The sequence below is a fragment of the Lampris incognitus genome, chromosome 9 (assembly GCF_029633865.1).
Source record: "Lampris incognitus isolate fLamInc1 chromosome 9, fLamInc1.hap2, whole genome shotgun sequence".
Classification (NCBI taxonomy): Eukaryota; Metazoa; Chordata; class Actinopteri; order Lampriformes; family Lampridae; genus Lampris; species Lampris incognitus.
This window is the reverse complement of record NC_079219.1, coordinates 43,350,916-43,375,647: the sequence shown is the minus strand read 5'-3', so window position 1 is coordinate 43,375,647 and position 24,732 is coordinate 43,350,916. Positions and strand designations below refer to the sequence as shown.

At 44.2% G+C, this 24,732-nt stretch overlaps 1 protein-coding gene across 3 annotated transcripts in view; it reads left to right on the top strand.

Moving 5' to 3' along the window:
- Positions 1 to 24,732, top strand: part of ppox (protoporphyrinogen oxidase) — a 139,194-nt gene that overhangs the window by 29,322 nt on the left and 85,140 nt on the right. For all 3 annotated transcript variants that reach the window (XM_056285920.1, XM_056285919.1, XM_056285918.1), the window contains 3 exons: positions 11,077 to 11,192; positions 16,947 to 17,079; positions 20,539 to 20,683. In XM_056285920.1, coding sequence (XP_056141895.1) covers positions 11,176 to 11,192; positions 16,947 to 17,079; positions 20,539 to 20,683 — 295 coding nt within the window. In that variant the 5' untranslated portion in view covers positions 11,077 to 11,175. The remainder of the gene's footprint in view (positions 1 to 11,076; positions 11,193 to 16,946; positions 17,080 to 20,538; positions 20,684 to 24,732) is intronic.

Sequence of the window (24,732 nt, the reverse complement as noted above, 5' to 3'; positions counted from 1 at the left end):
CTTCAAACCCAATCCCGTCAGTAATCCAACCCCCTGAAGTGACCATATGCAGAGACTTTAAGATAAATGGCCAAATAGGAGAACGGGGGCAGATAGACAGGTTGTCTTATATAAATCTTACGCATCAGATTGATATGGGGGTGAGAAAAGGCCACAGCGAGTTGGAGATAATAGAGGCTGTAATCCGAGCCATCAGCCCTGGGCTGACTCTCCGTGACTTGTTAGAGATCAAAACCGAACTCACCCTCCCTCAGCTGAGGACCATTCTGAAAGGCCATTTCAAAGAGGATAGCTCTGTGGACCTATATCACCGACTAATCAACATCACACAGGACAGTCAGGAGTCACCACAGAACTTCCTGTTCCGAGCCATAGCCTGTAAAGAGAGACTCTTAGCAGCAGCGAGAGAGCCTGGCTCTGATGAACAATACAGCCCTGAACTGATACAGAAGAAGTTCCTAAGAGCTGTGGGAACTGGGCTAGTGAATGACCAGGTAAAATATCAGCTCAAGAGCTATCTCGATGATCAAGCAACTACTGATGATGTTCTCATTGTTAAGATGATAGAGGCCGCAAGTTTCGAGTCAGAGAGACAGCGGAAATTCAAGAAGAGCTCCCACAGTAAGGAAACCAGAGTGCGGGAAGTGCGAGCTGAGGCACATCTGTATCTAGGAGCGGAAGCTGCAGTGGTCGGGGGTCAGGAGTCGTCACCATCAACATCCGCGAGTGTGAAAGCCCTTAAGACACAGGCAGGGAACCAAAAGGAGTCTGCGTTCTACGAGATAATCCAACAGCTGAAAGGAGAAATGGAACAGATGAGAAAAGCCATGAACCACTCCTCTGGCCAAAGACCTTCTCGTCAGCAGCAGCCTGTGAGGAAGCGCGGATGCAAAGCCTGTCAAGACAGTGAAAGGGGCGACCAGTGCAACCACTGTTTCAAATGCGGACAGAGTGGCCATCTTTCAAGAGGGTGTAGAGCTCAGAGGCCTGAAAAATCGGAGCAGGTAGACACATCTAGCTGTACTGTCACCAGCAAGCTCATCGACGACAGTATTCAGCTACTAGAAGCCAGAGTGTCTGCCCGCCAGCGAGACGAGGCAGGGCGGGAACAGCAAGCACCCACAGTGAGTCATATCTCCTCAAAACGCCAGTCACAGCTGCTGAACCTAATTGGAAAGAAATACATGATAAACTGTTACATTGATGGTGTAGCCACACAGGCATTGTGGGATACCGGGTCGCAGGTCTGCCTAATCAGTGAAGAATGGAGGAGAAAACATCTCCCACACACCAAGGTGAGAAGCACAGAAGAGATCCTTGGCCCTGGCACCCTGACTGGTAAAGCAGCAAACCAGACAACCATTCCTTTCTCTGGATGGGTGGAAGTGACTGTCCAGTTAGCACCGAATAGCACCACTCAGACCCCACCAATGGAACTCACTGTGCCAATACTAGTAACCACACACCAGGGCACCGCAGAAGAACCGATCATCGGTTACAATGTAATTGAACACCTGTTAGAGTCTGGAGCTGGACAGCCATCAATTGTAATCACAAAGGCACTAAGCATTGCGTTCGCGGTTGACTACAAGAAGGCTGAAGTCCTCTTGAAGCTGATAAAGAGCCGAGATGATATGGAAGGTGAGGGGATGGTTAAAGTGGGCCGAGAAAGCATGACTATTCCGGCGGGCCAGACAAAGACTGTTAAGTGTGGTGTTAGAGCAGGGCCCCTCCAAGCAGACCAGAACGTCCTCTTTGAGCCTAATGTGAACCCAAAGTGGCCAGAGGGCCTGAAGGTGGATGAAAACATTGTATGTTTACAGAAGGGAACCTGGTCACGCATCGCTGTCCCAGTGACTAACGTCACAGCTCATGACATCACACTGCCGCCACGGACTCCCCTGGGGCAGACCCAAAGAACTAGAGCCATCTACCCTGCCGCCGTGAAGCCGTTGGATGTGGATGGGACTAGTACAGTGAACCCAGTCATCCCAGGGACCTCCACAACAGGTACAGAACGAAGACCTGTGATTAGAGACACAACAAAGCTGAAAGGGCCAGGTGATGTCAAGACGGAACACCAGGAGGAAGATCTATGGGACCCGCCTGTCCCTCTGAACCACCTGACACCTGAACAACAACTGCAGGTGAGAGAGCTACTGCGGGAGGAGAGTAGTGTGTTCGCACGCGATGACCATGATATGGGGACTATTCCATCACTCCAGCTCAAGATCCGCCTGAGTGACACCACACCGGTGAAGCGGACATACACATCAGTCCCAAAGCCTCTTCATAAAGAAGTGAAGGAATACCTCGAGGATTTACTGAACAGAGGCTGAATAACTAAGTCAAAATCACCCTACTCAAGCCCAATCGTGTGTGTGCGGAAAAAGGATGGGAGCCTCCGCCTCTGCTGTGACTACCGTGAGTTGAACAAGAGGTCCATACCAGACCGCCATCCAATACCACGCATCCAGGATATGCTCGACAGCCTGAAGGGGAGTGCCTGGTTTTCTGTCTTGGATCAGGGGAAGGCATATCACCAGGGGTTTCTTGAGGAGTCCAGCCGCCCACTGACTGCATTCATCACCCCGTGGGGATTATATGAATGGGTGAGAATTCCCTTCGGACTGTCCTCAGCACCAGCAGTGTTCCAGAGGTCCATGGAGGAATGTTTGATTGGGCTGAGGGACGACATTTGTCAGCCGTATTTAGATGACAACCTGGTCCACTCAACCACATTCGACGAACACCTCCAGCACCTGAGAAGAGTACTGCACCGCTACAGAAGCCATGGAATCAAGCTGACGGCAAGAAAATGTGAACTCTTCAAAAACCAAGTAAGGTTCCTGGGAAGGCTTGTGACCAAGGATGGATACACAATGGACCCCGCTGATGTGGCCCCGGTCCAGGCACTGAAGGAGAGAGAACCTACGACCATCGGAGAGCTCAGGAAGATGCTGGGATTCATCTCGTATTACCGGCCCTACATACCTAACTTCTCCCGAATCGCAAGGCCTCTCTATGACCTCCTCACCCCAGAGAAGACAGCAGCGGGGGAGCTCAAACAAAAGAGAAAGGACAAGGGGAGGAAGGGCTCCCGAGACCATCTGCCCTCCTCCCACCCAGTTAAGTGGACAGCTGAACACCAACAGGTCCTCTGTCAGTTGATTGAATTCCTCATCCAGCCACCAGTGTTGGGCTACCCAGACTTTGAACAGCCCTTTATCCTTCACTGCGACGCGTCACGAGAGGGCCTCGGGGCAGTATTGTATCAAAGACAGTCACAGGGTGGGCTGGCAGTCATCGCGTACGGGTCTAGGACACTGACAACTCCTGAGAAGAACTACCATCTCCACTCAGGGAAGTTGGAGTTCCTCGCGATGAAATGGGCCATATGTGAGAGATTTAGAGATTACCTCTACCACGCTCCATCATTCACTGTCTACACAGACAATAATCCCCTCACCTATGTGCTCACGACAGCCAAACTGAATGCGACCACCCACAGGTGGGTAGCAGAGTTAGCCGATTTCCAGTTCTCTATCAAGTACCGGCCTGGACGAGCCAATGGGGACGCAGATGGCCTCTCACGCATGCCGATGGAGCAGTACATGCAGACCTGTTCACAAGAAGTACACCCCGAGGTCATGAACAGTGTGACCCAGGCGCTGTCAGTACAGCTGGAGAGAGCTGAGCCTTGGATGTGTCCGGTAACCATAGCCACAGCACTAGCCGAGTTTGAGAAGGAACATACATCACCTGTGGCAGAGATACCCAGTCAGACGGTGAGAGACGCCCAGAGGGAGGATGCTGTCATTGGTGAGGTGCTGAAGTACATAACCTCCAATCAGTGGCCTCGGGGAAAAACACAGTGTGCGAGCAGGGGTGTTGCGACACTCATGAGAGAGAAGCATCGGCTGTGCCTTGATGATGATGGCATCCTGCGCCGGAAAACAGCTACCCGAACTCAGCTAGTCCTGCCGAAAAAGTTCCATGAGCTGGTGTATAAAGAGCTGCACAGAGACCTGGGCCATCTAGGCGTGGAGAGGGTGTTGCACCTGTTGAGGGACCGTTTCTATTGGCCTCACATGCAGAAAGATGTGGAACATTACATCACACAGGTGTGTAGCTGCCTGAAGACCAAGCGCCCCAACAAACCAACCAGAGCCCCTCTCACCAACATCGTGACCACACACCCATTTGAGATGGTCTCCATTGACTTCTTACACTTAGAGAAGTGTAAGGGAGGGTACGAGTATATACTGGTGGTTATGGACCACTTTACCCGTTTTGTTCAAGCCTATGCATGCAGAAACAAAGCTGCCAAGACCGCCGCAGAGAAGGTATTCGGGGACTTTGTGCTGAGATTTGGTTTCCCGGCGACGCTGCACCATGACCAAGGGAAGGAGTTTGACAATAAGCTCTTCGCCAAGCTGCAGGAGTACAGCGGAGTCAGGGGTTCTCACACAACACCGTATCACCCGCAAGGAAACGGTCAGGTCGAGCGTTTCAACAGAACGGTTCTGGCGATGCTGAGAAACCTGCCAGCGGTTGCGAAAACGGATTGGAAAGCGTCACTCCCAAAGGTGATACATGCATACAACTGCACCCGAAATGAAGCGACCGGATTTGCACCTTACTATCTGTTGTTCGGCAGAAATCCAAGACTTCCCATTGACCTGATGTTTGGCCTTAGAGCAAAGGACCAGGCACTATCCCATCAAGAATATGCAGAGAAGTGGAAGGCCCGCATGAATGACGCCTATCGCCTAGCATCAGAGACAGCACGGAAGGAGGGGGCCAGAAACAAAACACTATACGACAAAAAGGCCCACGGGACAGAGCTGTATCCCGAATGCAGAGTTCTCATCCGCAACCTGAACGAGAAAGGAGGACCGGGGAAATTAAGACCATTCTGGGAGGACAAGGTGCATGTAGTAACACAGAGGAAGCACGCCGACAGCCCTGTGTATGAGCTGAAGCTGGAGAATGGAAAAGGACGAACCAGAATCATGCATAGGAACCTTCTTCTGCCATGCGACTTCCTGCCGGTGGAACCAAGAGAAGAGGACTTACCTGTGAAACCTAGACGGGAGAGAAAGAAGACAGACAGACAAATGCAGTGGAACCAGGAACAGGACAGTGACTCAGATGATGAGGATAACTGGAGATGCATCGTGGGACGACCAACAGTCAGGGCCAGTGAGCGGATCCAGAGTCAGCTGAGCCCAGACGCCTTGGAGTTCTATCCGGAGGAAAGAGACGGTCAAGATGAAGAGGATTTTGCGGAGCAGCCTGCAACAATAGAGGACAATGGGACAGTGTCAGAGAATGGCGAGACATCTGGAGCTGAAGAAGAGGATGAGCCCGATGACGACAAGAGCCCGGAAGATGCCTTGCAGCCTCCACCAGAAGATGCCTTGCAGCCTCCTCCAGGGGAAGCTGTGCAGCCTGCCAGAGAAAAAGCATATCCTTTGAGAAATAGAAAACCTACACCAGTGTTTACTTATCACAGACTAGGGCAGCCTAGTGTGTCTGGTAGATAAGCAAATCAGACAAGTCAGTATAAATAAATAAATGAAAAAAAAAAAAAAAACTTTTGACATGTTACAATTGTTATAGCTATGTGATTTTAGTTGTCCTGTGATCACCAGACATAGAGTTACTGTAGCATTGGTGTTTTAGAACACACCTGTTACCACCAGGGATATTACTATTACAAAGTTATTTGCTTTTAGTCAGATACTATAGCTCCCCCGCCTCAAGACGGACGAAGCAGTGGATTCAAGTGCACATTATTTACTGCAAACATATACCATTAATAGGAGATGTGTGTTATATGTTATGACTGATTACAGTACAGTATCCAGATTGACTCCTGCTTAGTAATAACCTATCTTTTCAATGAAAAGTTATGCAATGTGGACTGGTAGATTTGTTATGTCGGGACGCCATTATCTTTTTGAGGGGAGAGTGTGGGGTACTTGGGATTTAGTAGCCCCCATCTATTTTTTATTTTATATACTTACCTTCATTGACCACTCACTACGAGTAAAGAGGGAATTGTCTGCTGTGTTGTTGTGATAGCCGGTTCTCGCCACAGGAGGGCACTGCAGGTTAATTGCTTCTAGCCTGTGTGACGTAGTGCTGGCTCTCGCAGTGCACTCTGGGACATTCGGGTAGAGTCGTCAGATGAGTGTTGCCGTTCGTATAGTGTGCCATGCTCTGAAAACGTGTCCTCTGTAATGTCTATTTGACAGATGGAGTAAAACAACAAAAACACCAGCCCTTGTAAGTGTCATTCTTATCAAGTGTGCTACATTTAGAAACAACCGTTTAAAGAATATAACATCTTTAAGCCGTTATATTTGGTCATTGGTGGACAGAAACATTAATTATTCAAACACCTGGAAAACCCTCTCAAAGAAAAAAGCATATTCAACCAGTAGTAAAATGTGCAAGCTATGTCTAACTGAAAAATGTTTTATCATTTGCAAACCAGAAATTTCCGCATTGAATTGGCCAGCAGTTCAAGATTCAAGATTCTTTATTTGTTACATCTCATTATAAAAGTATAAGAGTGCAAGCTATGTCTAACGGAAAAATATTTTATCATTTGCAAACCAGAAATGTCCACAGGAATGAATTGGCCAGCAGTTCAAGATTCAAGATTCTTTATTTGTTACGTCTCACTATAAAAGTATAAGAGGATAAAATTCTTGAGTTTCGGCTCTTCAACACTGCAGCAACAATAGTAACTGACAGGGGCACGGGAAGGGGGGTGCTGAGGGTGAGCACCCCTACTGCTGCTTGCATTTTTTTTTATATTAAAAAGATGTAATAAATAATGTTGCTTTGGGGAAGAAAACATGTTAAAAATCAAAATGTGCTTATTAGTTTCTAGTGATCACAGACCTACGGGTTCACGGCGGTGTCACTTTGATGTTGATACAAACGCTCAGTCACGAGGCATTGATTGGCAAATGGCCGTCGGACGAGGTAACTTAACAACATGGTGCAAAAATGAATCTTAGACTTTTTCGATTCTAAAAATGCGAAAACAGCAAGGACGACCAACTTAGAAGATGCAGCACCTAGGCCTACTTCTACTGTCCCCACTGACAATCACCAGGAGGATATTAGCAGTGCAGACAGTGTAGCTAGCGAGTCAGCGGCTGCTAACACCCAAGAGCTAATGTTAGCAAACACAGACTGGCAGGACTGAGCAGGCTCAGCAGCTACATGTTCCAGGCCAGGCTGCCCAGCTAATGTGAGTGTGAGAGGATCTGACGAGCCTTGTCAACCAGACCTGCGTTTTCCAGGGAGGAAAATTGGAACAGAGACCTTCGAGCGGTCATTTCAAAAAAGCTGGTTTAACAGGTGGAAATGGTTGTACTATGTCACTGAGAGAGACACCGTTCTTTGCTTCACCTGCAAAGCCGTAGAGAAGGGATTAAGACTTCACGATAGAAAGAAGAGTTCATTCACAGTAGGAGGCTTTTGTAGCTGGCGTAAAACAACCACAAAGTTTAGCCAGCACGAGATGTCAGACATACATTCAGAATCCGTGAGGATGCTTGCTTCGCTCAACAACACTTCAATTAATGTTCTACTGTCGGGCAGTGTTGAGAAAGAGCAACAAACTGCCAGAACTGTCTTAGAACTGATATTTAGATCGATAAGATTCCTTGGCAGTGAAGGGCTTCCATTAAGAGGCCATGATAATCGAGATGGAGTGCTTTGGAAACTAATGATGGAGAGGACATATGATTTGCCTAAATCACGCGAGTGGCTACAGCTAAGAGACAACTGGATGTCGGACACAATTCAAAATGAAATACTGGAAATACTTGCCCATGCTCTTCAAAGAGAAATCGTGTCCAAAGCGAGAGAGCATTATTTCTATGATTTAACTGCAGATGCGACCACCGATGTAAGTACAACAGAGCAATAGTCTGCAATATGTGGATTTAAAACTTGAGGCAGTGAATGTTTTCCTTGGGTTTTATAATGCGCCTGATTCAACTGGAGAAACACTTTTTTTCCTGCGTTAAAGGTGTTTTTGTGCACTTGAATTTGCCACTGGGACATCTAAAGGGATTTTGCTTCAATTGTGCTGCTAATATGTCAGGCCGCATCTCAGGCGTGCAAGCAAAACTGAAAGAGCAGTGTCCAAATGCACTCCATGTGCACTGCAGTAACCATTCACTAGATCTAGTGTTACAAGAAGTGGCAAAGGACGTTCGCGTTGTTGCAGACACGCTAAACTTTGTACGGAATGTCTCAGTGGTGATAGGGGAGTCCTCAAAGCATAAGACGCTGTTCCAGTCTATGTTTGGTAGTGATGAGGTGGTCTGCAACTTGCTGTCATTATGCCCGACTCGATGGGTTGTGCGCACTATTTCACGGGTTTGCTCCTCATATACAGCCCTTTTGGAGACACTGAAGGTGCTAGAGCAAGACAAGACAGTAAGGGGAGATACTCGGGCGAAAATATCTGGTCTATACAAACAAGCTACAAAAGCAAGAACATACTTTGGCCTTTTGAGCTGTGAGGCTCTTTTTGGACCGTGCGAGACCATAGCCAGAACTCTCCAAAGTAAAAAGGCAAGTGTGAAGGGTGCACTGGAGTGTGTGACTGCGCTACGACAGTGCATGCATGCACTGAGAGAAGATGGAGTTATCTAGGAGATGACTGCCAAAGTGGAGGCTTGTGCAGAAAAAAACAATCTCCAAATGCCCCTTCCAGAACCACCCCTGCCCGTCTAAGGGATACAGAGAAGGCCGAGGCCATTGTGACTGATGTAGGAGAGCAGCAATGGCGGCGTGCGTTCTATGAGGCCTTGGATCTTGTGACAGCAGAGCTAGATCGCTGATTCAACCAAGAAGGACTGCAAGTCGCTGCCCTGAGAGAGCAGACTCTTATCAATGGAGCCTACTCTGGGTGGAATGAGATCAATGCTGCACAGCTCCCCGATCAGATTGACAAATCTCGTCTACATATGCAGCTCACAAGGATGGGTGAGCTCTCCAAGACAAAAGGACTCAAGTCAGCTCAAGATGTTGCTGGATTTGTCGGAGCACTGCATCCTCAAACAAGGGAACTACTGACCGAGGTGGAAATGTTTATTGAACTTTGCTTATGTCTACCTGTCTCTGCCGCTTCCTCTGAGCAGTCGTTCTCCACCCTTCACCGCGTCAAAATGTGGCTATGGAACAATATGACCCAGAGACAACTCACACACCTGACTTTAGTGCACGTCCACAGTGACATTCTTGATCGGATGGACATTCAGCCACTGATGAAGAGATTTATCGACATCACACCAGAACAGAAATCCACATTTGGAGTCTTCAAATAGGTAAGACTGACGACATGCATTATTATTCACTTTTGGTTATCGCTGCCGCCGTGCAGAATGTGTGTAATAGTCAATGTCATGTTTGTAGTAGGCTATGTATGTGGCCAGGAATTGGCAATGCTATGAGCTGAGGGGCATACTTTAAAATAACATTCATAATAACTAGCAGGAAAAACTATTTCACATGATTGCTATTGCACCAGTTGATGTGCGCAGCGCAGACTGTTCTTAATGTAGGCCTAATGGATATCCTGTGTCTGTGTTAATGGCATGTTTTTGGCTAGCAGTGTTGTCATGAAAAAGAGGTGTTTGTGTGGGTAACCAATATGGGCCTGTTAGAACTTTGGTGTGTCAAACGATGGGCATACGTATGTGTCATTTTATTGACTGTGTAGCTGTTTACATTACTGCATCTGTCCCAGAGCACTGACATTAGTTCTGAATAGCTTCCCTTCCTTTTACCTCTCATCTGACTGTACATTCCAACACATTGTTAGTAAAATATTTAACGTTACATCTTTGTAGTGTGTGTGGGTGTGTGTGTGTGTGTGTGTGTGGGTGTGGGCCCAGCCCCAATAAATGTGCACGTGTGTGTGTGTGTATTTGTCGCCATATCCGTGTGTGTCTGTGCATGCCAAGCTACCTCTGTGTGCATATGTGTGCGCGTGTGTGTGTGTGTGTGTGTGTGTGTGTGTGTGTGTGTGTTGCAGACATAGATATAAGCATCTTTTTGTAATTATAAATAAATAATGCCAATAGACAAATACTACCCCCCCCCATTGGACCATTAGCGATCATGTGTTTTTGAATTTTTGAATGTCACACCTCTCCTTTCCCCACTGGACGTTGTGCACATGATGTGCATGATGAGGCAGTAAATGGTATGTCCTTTCCTTGAGTAGTTTTATTGACAGCTGATGATTGCTTATGGCATGAAACAGGCTTGTACTGTCTCATAAAGAATTTACTTGACTCACTGGATTATTTTGCTCCTTATTTGTTGAGCACTTTCCCTACCATTGAGTATTTCTTTTAACAAAGTTATATCAGGGGCCCAAGTATGTAGTGCTGGAACCTTACTGTTTTTGTTCAGATATTATCCCCCCCCCCTTTTTTTTTCTCCCCAATTGTACTTAGCCAATTACTCCACTCTTTTGAGCCGTCCCGGTCGCTGCTTCACCTCCTCTTCCGATCCGGGGAGGGCTGCAGACTACCACATGCCTCCTCTGATACATGTGGAGTCACCAGCCGCTTCTTTTCATCTGACAGTGATGAGTTTCACCAGGGGGACGTAGCACGTGGGAGGATCACACTATTCCCCCCAGTTCCCCCTCCCCCCTGAACAGGCGCCCCGACCGACCAGAGGAGGTGCTAGTGCAGCGACCAAGATACATACCCACATTCAGCTTCCCATCCGCAGACACGGCCAATTGTGTCTGTAGGACGCCCAACCAAGTTGGAGGTAACACGGGGATTCAAACCGGCGATCCCCGTGTTGGTAGGTAACCGAATCGCCTGCTACACCACCCAGACATTATTATTAATTCTGCTTGGACTCTTCTTATTCTTTTTCTTGACTAAGAAAGATTAATTGACTGAGAAAGTTTTTTCTGATCTTTGAGTCAAAGTAAGTTATTGTGCTGCCGCGTTTCGATGGTGATAGCAAGAACAGCATTCATGCCATTCTATCTCTCACTCTGTCATGCTGCAGGTGGAGGATTTGGGTCTGGAGAGGGAAATTCTACCAGTCACCTACAGTCATGTTGCTTCTAAGAACAGATATCTGTTTGTCAAAGGAAAACTTCACAAGATGCCTTCAGGAATAAGGTAAGACATGTAGATGTTACCAATTACAATATGGTTTGTCAGCTCAAGTTGATCATTTAACTAAGTGGGGGTGGTACCATCCCACAGCGGGCATTTAGAGGACGATGAGGAGTGCCGGGAATAAAGCAGCACACTGAGGGCATTCATAACAGCCATTCATTTCATCTGCCACCAGTTCTGGAAATGGTCTTATACTCACCTGTACACTATACAGGTGTTACACCAAAATGGGTTGCTTATAATATTCCGTAACTTTCCACTGAATTTGCTCTTGAACACCAAACTTGCTCTCATGCTGAAACTAATGAACATAAGCTTTTTATGTAGGATATGTGAGATTTGTTTCCCGGCTCAGTGCTGCTGCTCTTTCAAAGAATCTTTCCTCTCATTCAATGTATTCTGTCTCTATTAAAGATGTCTTTCAACTTGTTATGGAGACTTCATGCAAATCAATGATATTGCTTTTTCCATTGCTGTTATCGCATAAAAAGTATTTCTCATAGAATGAAAGATGCAGACCACCCTTTGAAAGACACTGTCACTGGAGACAGAAAACAAGTGCTCTCTACAAACCTACTGTGTCGTTTTTACTTTTTGAATTTCAGGGCGTTTATTAAACTTTTTTATTCATGTTAAACTTTAATTGTACTGTTCATTCCTAATTTAAGGAAAATTTGATTAAAATTCAGTACCATTTTTGAAAAAAAAGTTTCTATAAAAAAAAAAGGAATCTTTTTAAGAGGAAATACTTCACGCCAGAGAAAGTTGAATCAGTTCACCTGGACACATTTCTTGAGAGAAACGTTTCATCACTCATCTAAGTGACATCTTCGGTCTCGACTGACTGCAGGTATCCCCACCCTTATAACCAATACTGTGGCATAACTACTGAAACCAACGATCAGTTTCATATGCAAATTACCATGATCGTTAACTAGAGTTACAATGGCCATGTGTACTATTCACAGATGATTTGGGAATAGTTGCAATCACAGCATGGTAAGTTGGCGACAGATGTACTCTTACTGGATGGTCGTTCCCGCTTCACATAGATGGCCTCTTTGACTCCCCGTTCAAACCAGCATTCCTCCCTATCAAGGATGTGCACAGCCTCATCCTTGAAAGAGTGGCCACTGGCCTGTAGAGGGTTGAGACTGTGGAGTCCTGACCTGACGTGTTAGCTCTCCTGTGTTGTGCCATCCTCTTGGCCAGCATCTTTTTGATTTCCCCAATGTACAAGTCACGGCAATCCTCCTGGCACTTACCTGAATCCTTACCTGGATTATTGAGCATGCAGAAAGACTACCAAGCTCGTGTTTGTTACAGCATGTGAGCTGATTTTCAAGTCCATAGTTTTTAGATAGAATGTCCTTAATTTTAGTTTACCGTCATATTTTATGTGCTTCAGTGACAACATTTATTCCATAGAGAGCCATGACGCAGCCCCAACACAGCCTTGCTAGCTAGTTGTAAGCCTTGCATACCTATGCAGCTGTTGGTTGAACAGTTGACACATATTACAGGCTAAACCTGCTCTGGTCCAACAGCTTCTTGGGCTAAGCCCTTAATGATCATTCATTCATTCATTCATTCATTCATTCATTCATTCATTCATTCATTATCCAAACCGTTTATCCTTACTCAGGTTCGTGGCAGACATTGCAGTCATTGGTTGTCAGTCAGCAGTCATTGGGCGGCAGGCGGGGAGACACCCTGAACAGGCCGCCAGGCCATCACAAGGCCGAAACACACACACACACACACACACACACACACACACACACACACACACACACACACACACACACACACACACACACACATATATTCACATCTAGGGACAATTTAGTACGGCCAATTCACCTGACCTAGTATATGTCTTTGGACTGTGAGAGGAAACCAGAGCACCCAAAGGAAACCCACGCAGATGCGGGGAGAACATGCAAAGTCCACACAGAGGATGACTCGGGATGACCCCCAAGGTTGGACTTCCCCGGGGCTCGAACCCAGGACCTTCTTGCTGTGAGGCGACTGCAGCAAGAAGGTCCTTAATGGTCAATCTCAAATAATTTACAAGAGACTGTCCAGACCCACAGCACACCAGCCAAGTGTGAAGCCAATCGGATGGACAGTTGCTGAGATAATCGAGGACAGACAGACAGAGACTCCTTCCGTTTTAGTTGGATTATTAATATTCCGAGGAATTTTGAAATACATATAGTTAATATATCAAAGAGTAATGAGCGCGCTTTTGCGTCCCACTAAACATTCCTAATAAACTTCCCTTTAAGGTCGTCTATGAGTGAGTGACCACAGTTTGCGATGCATGGGCCATGGCGGCAGTTGAGCTATGCATCTCGCATTACAAATATTGCAGCGAGCCTTGTCTGTGTGGAAAAATGTAACCACACTTGCAACTGTTTTCGGCTTGCCATTGTTTTGACTATACTGGACTTGAACAAGCTGTAGGTTTAGGGGAGGATTAATGAAGTCTCGCTCTCTCTCTTTCTGGGCAGCATGGTGGCCCATTGGTTAGTGCTGTCGCCTCACAGCAAGAAGGTCCTGGGTTCGAACTCTGGGGCTGTCCAAACTTGGGTGGTCATCCCAGGTTGTCTTCTGTGTGGAGTTTGCATGTTCTCTCCATGTCTGCGGTGGGTTTTCTCCGGGTGCTTCGGTTTCTTCCAACAGTCCAAAGAAAGATGCATGTTAGGTTTATACTCCTGCCTGTGCCCCTGAGCAAGGCAATGGAAAGAAGAATTGGAGTTGGTCCCCTGGCGCAGCATAAAGGTGGCAGCCCACTGCTCCTAGCTACACAGATCACAGCTAGGATGGGTTAATTTACAGTAATTGAATTTCCTCAAGGGGATTAATAAAGGAAACTTGATTCTCCCTAGTGTATACTCTCACCCAGATGTGCATAAACTAAGAGGGATTTTCCCAAAGGCTCATAAGGAATCTGATAAATATTTATTTTAATTCACAACCTGCTCTCAAGGTACTGAAATTTGGCACCAATTGATTTAGCGTGAATCGGTACTCTGTAATACTGACGTAGTTCGGTCGGTGCCCAACCCTACCGCTGACTGAAGTAAAAAGTGTCCATTCCTGTGTGCAGCTTGACTTCACACTTTAGTGGGAGGTGTGGGACTGACACCGTTTTTTAAAATGCAAACACTTTCAGAACTAAAGGCTTTCATTATTGAGAGTGAGCTGAACCGTTGTTGTTTTACCATGGTCGGTGATAGACAGTTTCCAAACACGTCTGTTTACCTGAAAAAGCTTGAGGCTGCCAGTTTATTAACACGATTATTTATTAAAGTTTACGTATAACTGGCACAATAACACAATCGGGCAAAAGCAAGAAGTGACGATATCCACTACTACTGCTGCTACTACTGCTACTATTACTACTACTGCTGCTACTACTACTGCTGCTACTACTAGTACTACTGCTGCTCCTACTACTACTACTACTGGTACTACTGCTGCTACTACTACCACCACTACCGCTACTACTACTACTACTACTTTTGGCTGCTCCTGTTAGGGGTCACCACAGCGGATCATCTGTTTCCATCTCTTTCTGTCCTCTGCATCTTCCTCTGTCACACCAGCCACCTGCATGTCTTCTCTCACCACATCCATAAACCTACTCTTTGGTTTGGCCTTCTTCTCTTCTTCTTGTCCTGGCAGCTCCATATTCAGCATCCTTCTCCCAATATACCCAGCTTCTCTCCTCCACACATGTCCAAACCACCTCAATCTGGCCTGTTGTCATATTGTTGTCACTTGCAACAATATAATGTGGAACATCTTAGCTGTTGCTTCATACCCTCTCCCATGGATGTGCAGCCCATACTGTGCCTATTTTACAAGCAGATTTCTCTTTTCTCTTAGCTTGAAGTCCTTTTATTTTTCTCCAGACCATTTTGGCCTTTCTTTGTTTTGGGCCATTCTATTACAAATGCCATTATGGCACAATTCAGACCTTTTTTAAATATATAATGTGTGACCACACTGTTAATTTCTTTTAAAAAATATTGATTATAATTAATTTCTTAAGGATCTTAATTGATGTTTAGATATGAATATATATTTTTTAACAAATGCCCATCTTGCCCACATTATTTGAGTTGTCAGGGAAAAGTTTCAGGAGCAGGAAGTTTCTGTATGTTTATTTGGCTATATTTGGGTGTCAGTGGTTAAATTGTGGCATTACATACCCCTTTTCCACCAAGGCAGTTCGAGGGCTGGTTTGGAGCAGATGCCTAATAACAAAACAGTTCTTTGCATTTCGGCAGCCAAAGAACCAGCTGTCAGCCAGGAGAACTAGTTCCAGAGCAGCACCAACTGGGTGCCGGGCTAGAAGAAAGAACCGCTCCGTCAGGGCCTGGGTATGAATTATCCATACCCCCCTTAACACTCAGTAATGATGCTCCAAATCAAAGTTGTTAGGAATCAAATGGTTTTTATCAGCACAGATTTATTTGATCGACTTGGACAGAGTGAATTAGAAACCCCACATTCATTTTTCAGCATTTAAAAACCTCATCCTATGCTTAAAAACACATCAACAAAGAACATCGAATAATTCGCCCTAATAAATATTGGGAGCTTAATCAAGGAAACCTTGTAAATTTCAGACCAATCACCCCACAGGAGAACAAGGTAGATAATCACAGGTTCTGTTAATTTTAGCATGGATATTTGTGTTATGATATTCAAACAAACCATCCATCAACAGGGAAATAGAAGCCTCTTGCTCATTAGATCAGTATCTAGAGAGAGCTCCAGCCAGCTCACTGCGGGGTCTCTGAGCGTGACCAGCCGGCTGGTCACCAGTATGTGGAGCTTCTCAACTCTGAAAACATTGGAGCAAATTTTCGATTCGCCATCAATTTTTGTAAAACTGCCAATATTCTTGCCTCAAAAATTCTCAGATGTGAATTTAATGATGAAATAGCATATGAAAATTATATACGAAAATTGTTAAACATTCGAAATCTACAGTTGATTTCTTGCCTCATCATGCTAGGAAAACGGAGACGTATACAGACATATACAGTGATGTAATGATGTGGCTGTCTAGCCAGCTCTCGCCCGTGGAAAAGCAAACCAGTTCTTAAAAGGGTTGCAAGTTGAACCAACTGCAAACTGGCATTAGCACCAGCCCAGAGCTGGATCCAGGTTCATGTTGGTGGAATCGGGGTAACAGTGACCTTGAGATGCCTACGCCTAACTCACATCTTACTTGCCAACTCTCCATTGGTTTTACTTGTTTTGTGCTTACACTCCTCTTGTTATGTTATTTAAGGTTAAAACATGGCCAGAATGCAGGAAACCAAATTTATAAAGCTGCATTTCTTTCTGGCAGCAGTGTGATCACATCACACTGCTAATGTCACCACTATAAATAGGCATTTTTAACTGTTTTCTCATTGTGGAGGGCAGCAAAGAGGTCTGGGTATGATGGAGAGAGGCATTCACCCAAAAAAGGGTTGAGAAACACTGAACTAAGACATGTAGTCACAGTAGAACAGAAACTTGCTGAACACAAGTCCAGAGAGCTGGTGAACAAAAGCCAAAATATCCAGAGCAAGGAAACATGTTTGTGTCATCGTACAGCCTCAGAAGATGCATTGTAGGATGGGTGGTCTGTTACAACTGTTAATGGTCAATGATAAGCTTGTAGAAGGGTCTGCAGGGTTCAGTGATGGTGTCTCATGCTCTATCCCTCACTTTCCTTCTCTCAAGTGGCGCTATCCGCACAGTCCCTCCCTTCTCTCGGCCCCTTCTGCTGAGTGCTGCCATGGAGATGCTGGTGAAGAAAAGCAAGAAGGATGATGAGTCTGTCTATTCCTTTGTTTCCAGGCGGCTGGGGAAAGAGGTGAGAGGAAAGGGCTGGCTGGGAGGGTAGAGGAGGAGAGTAGAATGCTGTGGAGCTGAGCTAGGTTGAGGGGAAAAAAATTATTAGGGCATAGAACATATTTTATGTTTAGAATTGAAAGTGAGATATTTAAGACCACTTGATCTAAAATATAACAAGTTCCCCTTTTCATTTCTATTTAAAATGACCAATTTTAATAGAACAACCAATTTGAATATTGAGTAATCTATTGGTAATTATTGGTCTTTCCAGAAGCTAATGCCAACAATTCACCATATAGATAGCTCATGCTCCAGACGACACAGAATTACGATAGTGTAGCCTGAGAATAGTGTTTGGGGATCCAGCATGAGCAGTTTTTGGCTGGCCGTAATGAAAGTAGACTAATTTCAAGTTATTTGTCTGAGACTAAAACTGAGTAGAGTTCAATTTCTCCCTCTGGGAGCCAGGTTCATTGATCCTTTTTATCACTGATTATAGTGTATTAAGCAGAACCAGCGCTATCACTGATAATGAGGACTTTCAGCCATGTCAACTCCATAGCTATCTCCACATTTAAGATGGTTTTAAGTGCTATATTTAAGGTTTTATGATCAATAACCGTTCTTTTCCAGCTGGAGAGTTTCCATGAGCACATTTGTGCTGTAACTGCTGTAGGCCCAAATCTAGTCTTCGCTTTCTTAACAAGATCCTTTTAGAAATTAACACTAAAACAACTACGTTTTTTAACCTTAAATTGCACTCTTTAAAAAAACTTCCAGGACCTAATTTACAAAAATTGTGCTTGGCAGAACCTGCCAGCAATGACAGAAAAATGTCTTCCTGCTATTCATAAAGCCTGTGGAGTGAGTGTTGCACAGACTAAAGTGAAACACATGGTGACTGCTGCAGTGCTGTTCTTTCACATGTACATAGGTAACTTGACAAGTACATTAGACTTTTTGCTCTTACAAAAGTGCTGCACAAGTAAAACTTTTTTATAGGTGATTTTAACTGAATAATGGTTAGATACTACGTTTTGAATGCTTATGTAGGAATTGAGCCTCTTAGTTTAGATTTGATTATTTAGATTAGGTTTCATAATTGCAGCTGTTGTTGATTCAAGACAGACATTTTCAGCAAATCAAACAAACGAGAGGATTTTCTTTATCCTGGAATTTCTGTAATTAAAACTGTTGTTTCTTAGGATGCCTTCTAATATCTTCCCATCTTTCTTATGGCCCCAAGCTTTCTTTTGCCTCCATCACCTCAAATATCAGCTGGGTATTGGTGGCCCCCAGTCCAGAGGGTGACCCCATACAGCTAACATTAGGGGTGATGGTGTTCTACAAATGATTCTCTCTGTATATGGCAAGTCTTTTTGACCTTATTATGACATAACTTTTCCAAGTTCCGACATTCCGTTGAAAAAAAAGAAAACAAGAACACTAAGCTTTTAACCAAGCGGTTTAGTCTTATGTAGTGTAACAGTAAATAACAATTATCAGTAGTGTGTAATATCAAGAAGAAATTATCGGTAACAGAATCAACCAAATCTTGTAAAATGCATAGTGGTCTCGTAATGTGGGCTGTTCAGTTGAGTTAGTTCGAACACTCCAGTGCATAGAAAGTAGAATGGTGTGTTTCAGTTGTTTTGTCGGTGGTTTATCATCCCTTTTTGCTAGCTTCATTCATATGGAGTCTTGGATCTTGCACATGCAGTCTGAAACAAAAAAGAAGTCGACATTCTATCTTTGTCTTATTCAGGAGTGAAGCTGGAGTGAAGCGCCCCACATTGCAGGTCACTGAATTAAAATGACACTTTTTTCTTCATTTTATCATATTCTGACAATTGTGAGAATCCATGAGAGTTTTGTTTCATGTCTTTGAGACAGGTGCAAAGTAAAAAAAATAGTCTGGTATAAAACATGAGATTTGACAGGTTCGAGGGTCTTTTAATTTGGGATTCAGTGTCCACTTACGATGAATATTTTAAGCTTGATTCAGTTCTAATGCAAGGATCTAATTGATGTATGAAAAGGTGCAATCCATTACTGTCAGGCGCCCTTTGAAGAATTCCATTTAATATATACGTCATCAAGATGGTGCCATAGGTGGTAGCCTCAGTTCTGTGCTCTCGTACTTTTTCTGTTTTTGTTTATGTTTAGTTCCAGGGCCCACTCATTGATCACACACAGCAGGGAAGAACTGTTAAGTCTCCAGCTATCCACTGGACAAATTGAACACACTCTTACCAACTTTAATTGAACATTTTAACGAAAGTCTTGCCAAGGTCTTGATCAGCACAGCCGTGTGCAGATTACACCGAAGACGCTGAAGGGGTAAGCGAGCCAGCACGCTCGTTAAACTGCAAATGTGTGGATTTAGAACCATGCTCCCATCACCTGGTGAATGTCTGCTCTCTGACCAACAAAATAGACAAATTGCTGTCAATCCATTGGATAATGGAATGGAGAAGCACACCGCATCCAGTGTGGGAAGATGGTGGCACAAATTCATGTTTGCAGTGGCCTCCCCCAGTACCGGTATGGGAAGATGGTGGTGCGAATTCACATTTGCAGCAGCCTCACCCAGTACCATCGATGCAGTGTCTTTGTCCACATCTCTGTCTAAGTTTGTGTTCATTTGATGGCTGGGAGAGCTGGCGCTGGATCGGCTGGAAGCACTTGGTCTGCTGCATCCACAGCCCTGCCCGGAGCTGCGCACGAAGAGGTAACATCGAAGGTGGTTTGACAGGACGCAGAAGCGGGGCAGGCTAAGCTAACTGCTAGCTCTAGCAGACCGGCAGTTCCAATAACACCGAGGGCGGTCTGGCGGCAGCCTCACCTAGACTTGACTGTGTTTTTAGTGTCGTCATGCGTAGTGTGGGGAGGTGTGTTGAAGGTGTCTGGCTGGGAGAGCTGGTGTTGGATCAGCTGAGGGAGCTTCGTCTGCTACCTCCTGTGGGCTCAAGGACCACAGCCCTGACCGGAGCTGCGCCCGAAGAGGAAACACCGAGGGCGGTCTGACAGGACGCGGAAGCGGTGCAGGCTAAGCTAACTGCTAGCTCATGCAGACCGGCAGTTCCGATAGTCATCCTGGCTGGCGTTTGTTCTGCTGGACAGTGATTTTTTTTTAGTTTAGATACGTGTTAGTTTGAATTCTTGTGTTTTTGTAGTTTTTGGATATGTGTTTTTGTCTTTGTGTTGCACTGCTGTGGGCTGAGGAAATCAGTGTTTCATTTCATTTCATGTGTGCAAGTGCATGAAATAAAATGACAAAGTGTTCCTGATTCTGAAAGTCTGATAAGCTTGTGTGCAGACCCATCAGAAAGAGCACCAAAAATCAGTTTGGCCTCCAGCCCATAGTTTAAGAAATGCCAGTATAACAGAATAAAATAACAAAATAATTTGTATGTTTTGTCATCTTTTCTTTGTTTTTCTCTTTTCCTCGGTGTCTGATACGTGGATGTATGTACAGCTGGCAGACATAGCAATGGACGGTTTATGCCGTGGTGTGTTTGCGGGGGACTGCAGAAAGTTGAGCATGCGGTCTTGTTTTCCTCCCCTCTACAATGCAGAACAGAACAGTGGTTCCATTGTGCTGGGTATGCTCCTAGGATCAGGTAATAACTAATTGTTATAACTTGAACTATAAATTATATTTTGACTGTATATACACTGCCGTTCAAAAGTTTGGGATCACCCAAACAATTTCGTGTTTTCCATGAAAAGTCACACTTATTCACCACCATATGTTGTGAAATGAATAGAAAATAGAGTCAAGACATTGACAAGGTTAGAAATAATGATTTGTATTTGAAATAAGATTTTTTTTACATCAAACTTTGCTTTCGTCAAAGAATCCTCCATTTGCAGCAATTACAGCATTGCAGACCTTTGGCATTCTAGCTGTTAATTTGTTGAGGTAATCTGGAGAAATTGCACCCCACGCTTCCAGAAGCAGCTCCCACAAGTTGGATTGGTTGGATGGGCACTTCTTTGAGCAGATTGAGTTTCTGGAGCATCACATTTGTGGGGTCAATTAAACGCTCAAAATGGCCAGAAAAAGAGAACTTTCATCTGAAACTCGACAGTCTATTCTTGTTCTTAGAAATGAAGGCTATTCCATGCGAGAAATTGCTAAGAAATTGAAGATTTCCTACACCGGTGTGTACTACTCCCTTCAGAGGACAGCACAAACAGGCTCTAACAGGTACTATTTAATGAAGATGCCAGTTGGGGACCTGTGAGGCGTCTGTTTCTCAAACTAGAGACTCTAATGTACTTATCTTCTTGCTCAGTTGTGCAACGCGGCCTCCCACTTCTTTTTCTACTCTGGTTAGAGCCTGTTTGTGCTGTCCTCTGAAGGGAGTAGTACACACCGGTGTAGGAAATCTTCAATTTCTTAGCAATTTCTCGTATGGAATAGCCTTCATTTCTAAGAACAAGAATAGACTGTCGAGTTTCAGATGAAAGTTCTCTTTTTCTGGCCATTTTGAGCGTTTAATTGACCCCACAAATGTGATGCTCCAGAAACTCAATCTGCTCAAAGAAGTGCCCATCCAACCAATCCAACTTGTGGGAGCTGCTTCTGGAAGCGTGGGGTGCAATTTCTCCAGATTACCTCAACAAATTAACAGCTAGAATGCCAAAGGTCTGCAATGCTGTAATTGCTGCAAATGGAGGATTCTTTGACGAAAGCAAAGTTTGATGTAAAAAAAATCTTATTTCAAATACAAATCATTATTTCTAACCTTGTCAATGTCTTGACTCTATTTTCTATTCATTTCACAACATATGGTGGTGAATAAGTGTGACTTTTCATGGAAAACACAAAATTGTTTGGGTGATTCCAAACTTTTGAACGGTAGTGTATGTTCCATTATTGTGTGTAATAATTTTGTGCTTCATTGAATGGTTGTTGTAGATCTGCTACTCCTTGCCTACTCTGTCATCTTGGCAGCTATTGCATGTCTTTCTGTCCTGGAAGAGAAATCTCTCCTCTTTTGCGCTCCCTCAGGTTTATAGCATTTTTTTCCTAGCAAGGGTTTTTTTTTTAATTTCTGAATTGAGGGTCTAAGAATAGAGATGTCTTACATTGTACAGAATGTAATGTCAGAATTTAATGCCAGAAATTTTCAGTCAGGGGTCAAGCTGGTGTTCCCTTGCTACAGTAGGTGATGTAATCACTCTCTCCGGCTCACAAGATGGATTTTTACAAGTTTCACTTTTTTCAACACTTAATGATTGTCATACTTCCACGTAGTGATTCAGTTGAAACTGCAAAATGTTAATCTACTCCTGGATTAACTCGTGTACAAATTTCATAGCATTTTCATTCATAATGTTTGGTGGTTTTTGAGTTGTGAGCGTTTAACATGAGTACCCACTTTCTCTTCGTAGGGTACCGTTCAAGTTTTTGAGCTGCAAATAGAAAAGTTAATTTGTGTTTAACCTGGGATAAAACCCACGATTTTTAATCAAAATACATACATTAACACGAAAATGTCCAGCTACTGCTTCCACAATTAACGATGTAAAAATCTCAGCGATTTCAGTGAACATTTTTGAAATACAAGCTGTGGTTTGACAGTAGCTCTTCTCATTGAAAATAACGCAGAGTAACTCACTCTACCTCTCCATGGAGTTTGCTCTGCATCTCCAGCCACTCTGGTTTTCATATGCAAATCAGATGCATCTGAGCCGTTTCTGATTGGCTGCTTCAACTCCTGCAGTTTTAACAGCCATTCTACCCCACTCTAGTAGAAGTTACACACACTTTTCTTAAAATCTTTTTTCCTTCAGCTTGCCTCCCACATTCTTTTTAGGTTAATATGTAGGTTGTATTCCACTGAAGTTCGAACTTATTTTTTTATACCTTTTACAGATATGCCAGCTGTTACAGTTTACCCATAGCAGCTGTGGAATTTGATCCTCTGTTATGGGGCTATGGGGAGGGTATCAAATCCTAAATTTTTCTTGTTTCCCAATCCCATTTATTCTTGCTTCAGTCCAGTTCTTGCTTTATTCTTGCTTCATCAATCCAGTAGAAGTGTTGAAAAGATGTGTCCAATAATGAAAAGTCATGATGATTAGGGCTAGCATGAGTGTTGAGTGCAGCAGACAGTGATTGGGCTGTCTTCTTCCTCCTGCAGGTGGATGCTGTTGAATCTGAAAACTCACCAGTGTTGGTGTCTGACACAAAGAAATAAAGGCCAGGCAGCCAAAAATTCAGAGGCGTATTCAAAATAATTCTCTTTGTTCAAGTGATGCAGAATTTTTTAATTTAATGCGTTTTGCGATTACTGCAGGCAATAGTAGTCTCTACCTGTAGGTAATACTGCAGGTAGAGAAGGAGGACTTTGGAATTGTGAGGATGCAAAGAGTAGAGGTGATGAAGGCGTATGAGTTTAAATACTTGGGGTCAACTGTCCAAAGTAATGGAGAGTGCAGAAGAGAGTGCAGGCAGGGTAGAGTTGGTGGAGAAGAGTGTCAGGAGTGATTTGCGACAGAAGGCTACCAGCAAGAGTTAAAGGGAAGGTTTACAAGATGGTTGTGAGACCAGCTATGTTGCTTTGGAGACGGTGGTACTGATGAAAAGACAGGAGGTGGAGCTGGAGGTGGCAGAGTTGAAGATGCTGAGATTTTCATTGGGAGTGACGAAGGACAGAATTAGGAACGAGTATATTAGAGGGACAGCTCAGGTTGGACAGTTTGGAGACAAAGCAATGGAGGCAAGATTGAGATGGTTTGGACATGTGTGGAGGAGAGATGCTGGGTATATTGGGAGAAGGATGCTGAATATGGAGCTGCCAGGGGAGAGAAAAAGAGGAAGGCCAAAGAGGAGGTTTATGGATGTGGTGAGAGAGGACATGTGACAGAGGAAGATGCACAGGACAGGGAGAAATGGAAACGGATGATCTGCTGTGGCGACCCCTAACAGAAGCAGCCGAAAGTTGTAGTAGTAGTAGCAGTAGTTGCGATTACTACAGGTCTGACATTTCCATTAAAGCTGGGATAGGTAACTTTCTTTCATTGTTATTTGTGAAAAATTCATACTTTTTACATGCGTTGATTAACAACTACAATATGAATTTCTATAGAATATTTTTGCAAGGATAGATTATCAACAACAACATGAATTTTGCCAGTTAGGACTGTCAAACTCAAATGTACTATACAGGGTTTGATTTTACTTGCCCTTACAATATTTGCACTCACACTAGCATGCAGTGTTTAGATATTTATTGACGTTTGTTTCTAAGACAATTCCCTAATTTTCCTACCCAGGATATAGCCTTGAGGATACCTGAGGCTGAAATCCAGGATCAGTTTCTAAGACTTGCTAAACATCAACCAAGACTTCCTGTATCTACTCCTTTGTCCTTCTGTTTTCTTTCTTAACACTATAATGAACCGGGATTTCACTCCTACCTAAAACCACCATGGGCGGTCAAAATGACGGCCGGTTTTGAACTCCTATGTTTTGTCAAGATAAATACCCAATTGAGATATTAATGCATTACATATGTTAATATGTCTCTTAGGAAACGACTGACACCAAAATTAACATTTTAACAACTATAATACTATTTTTAAATTTCAGAGAGACATGGTCGAACTTGAATAGCAAAATTGAAAAAGTGAAAATATTACCTGGAACAACAAAACG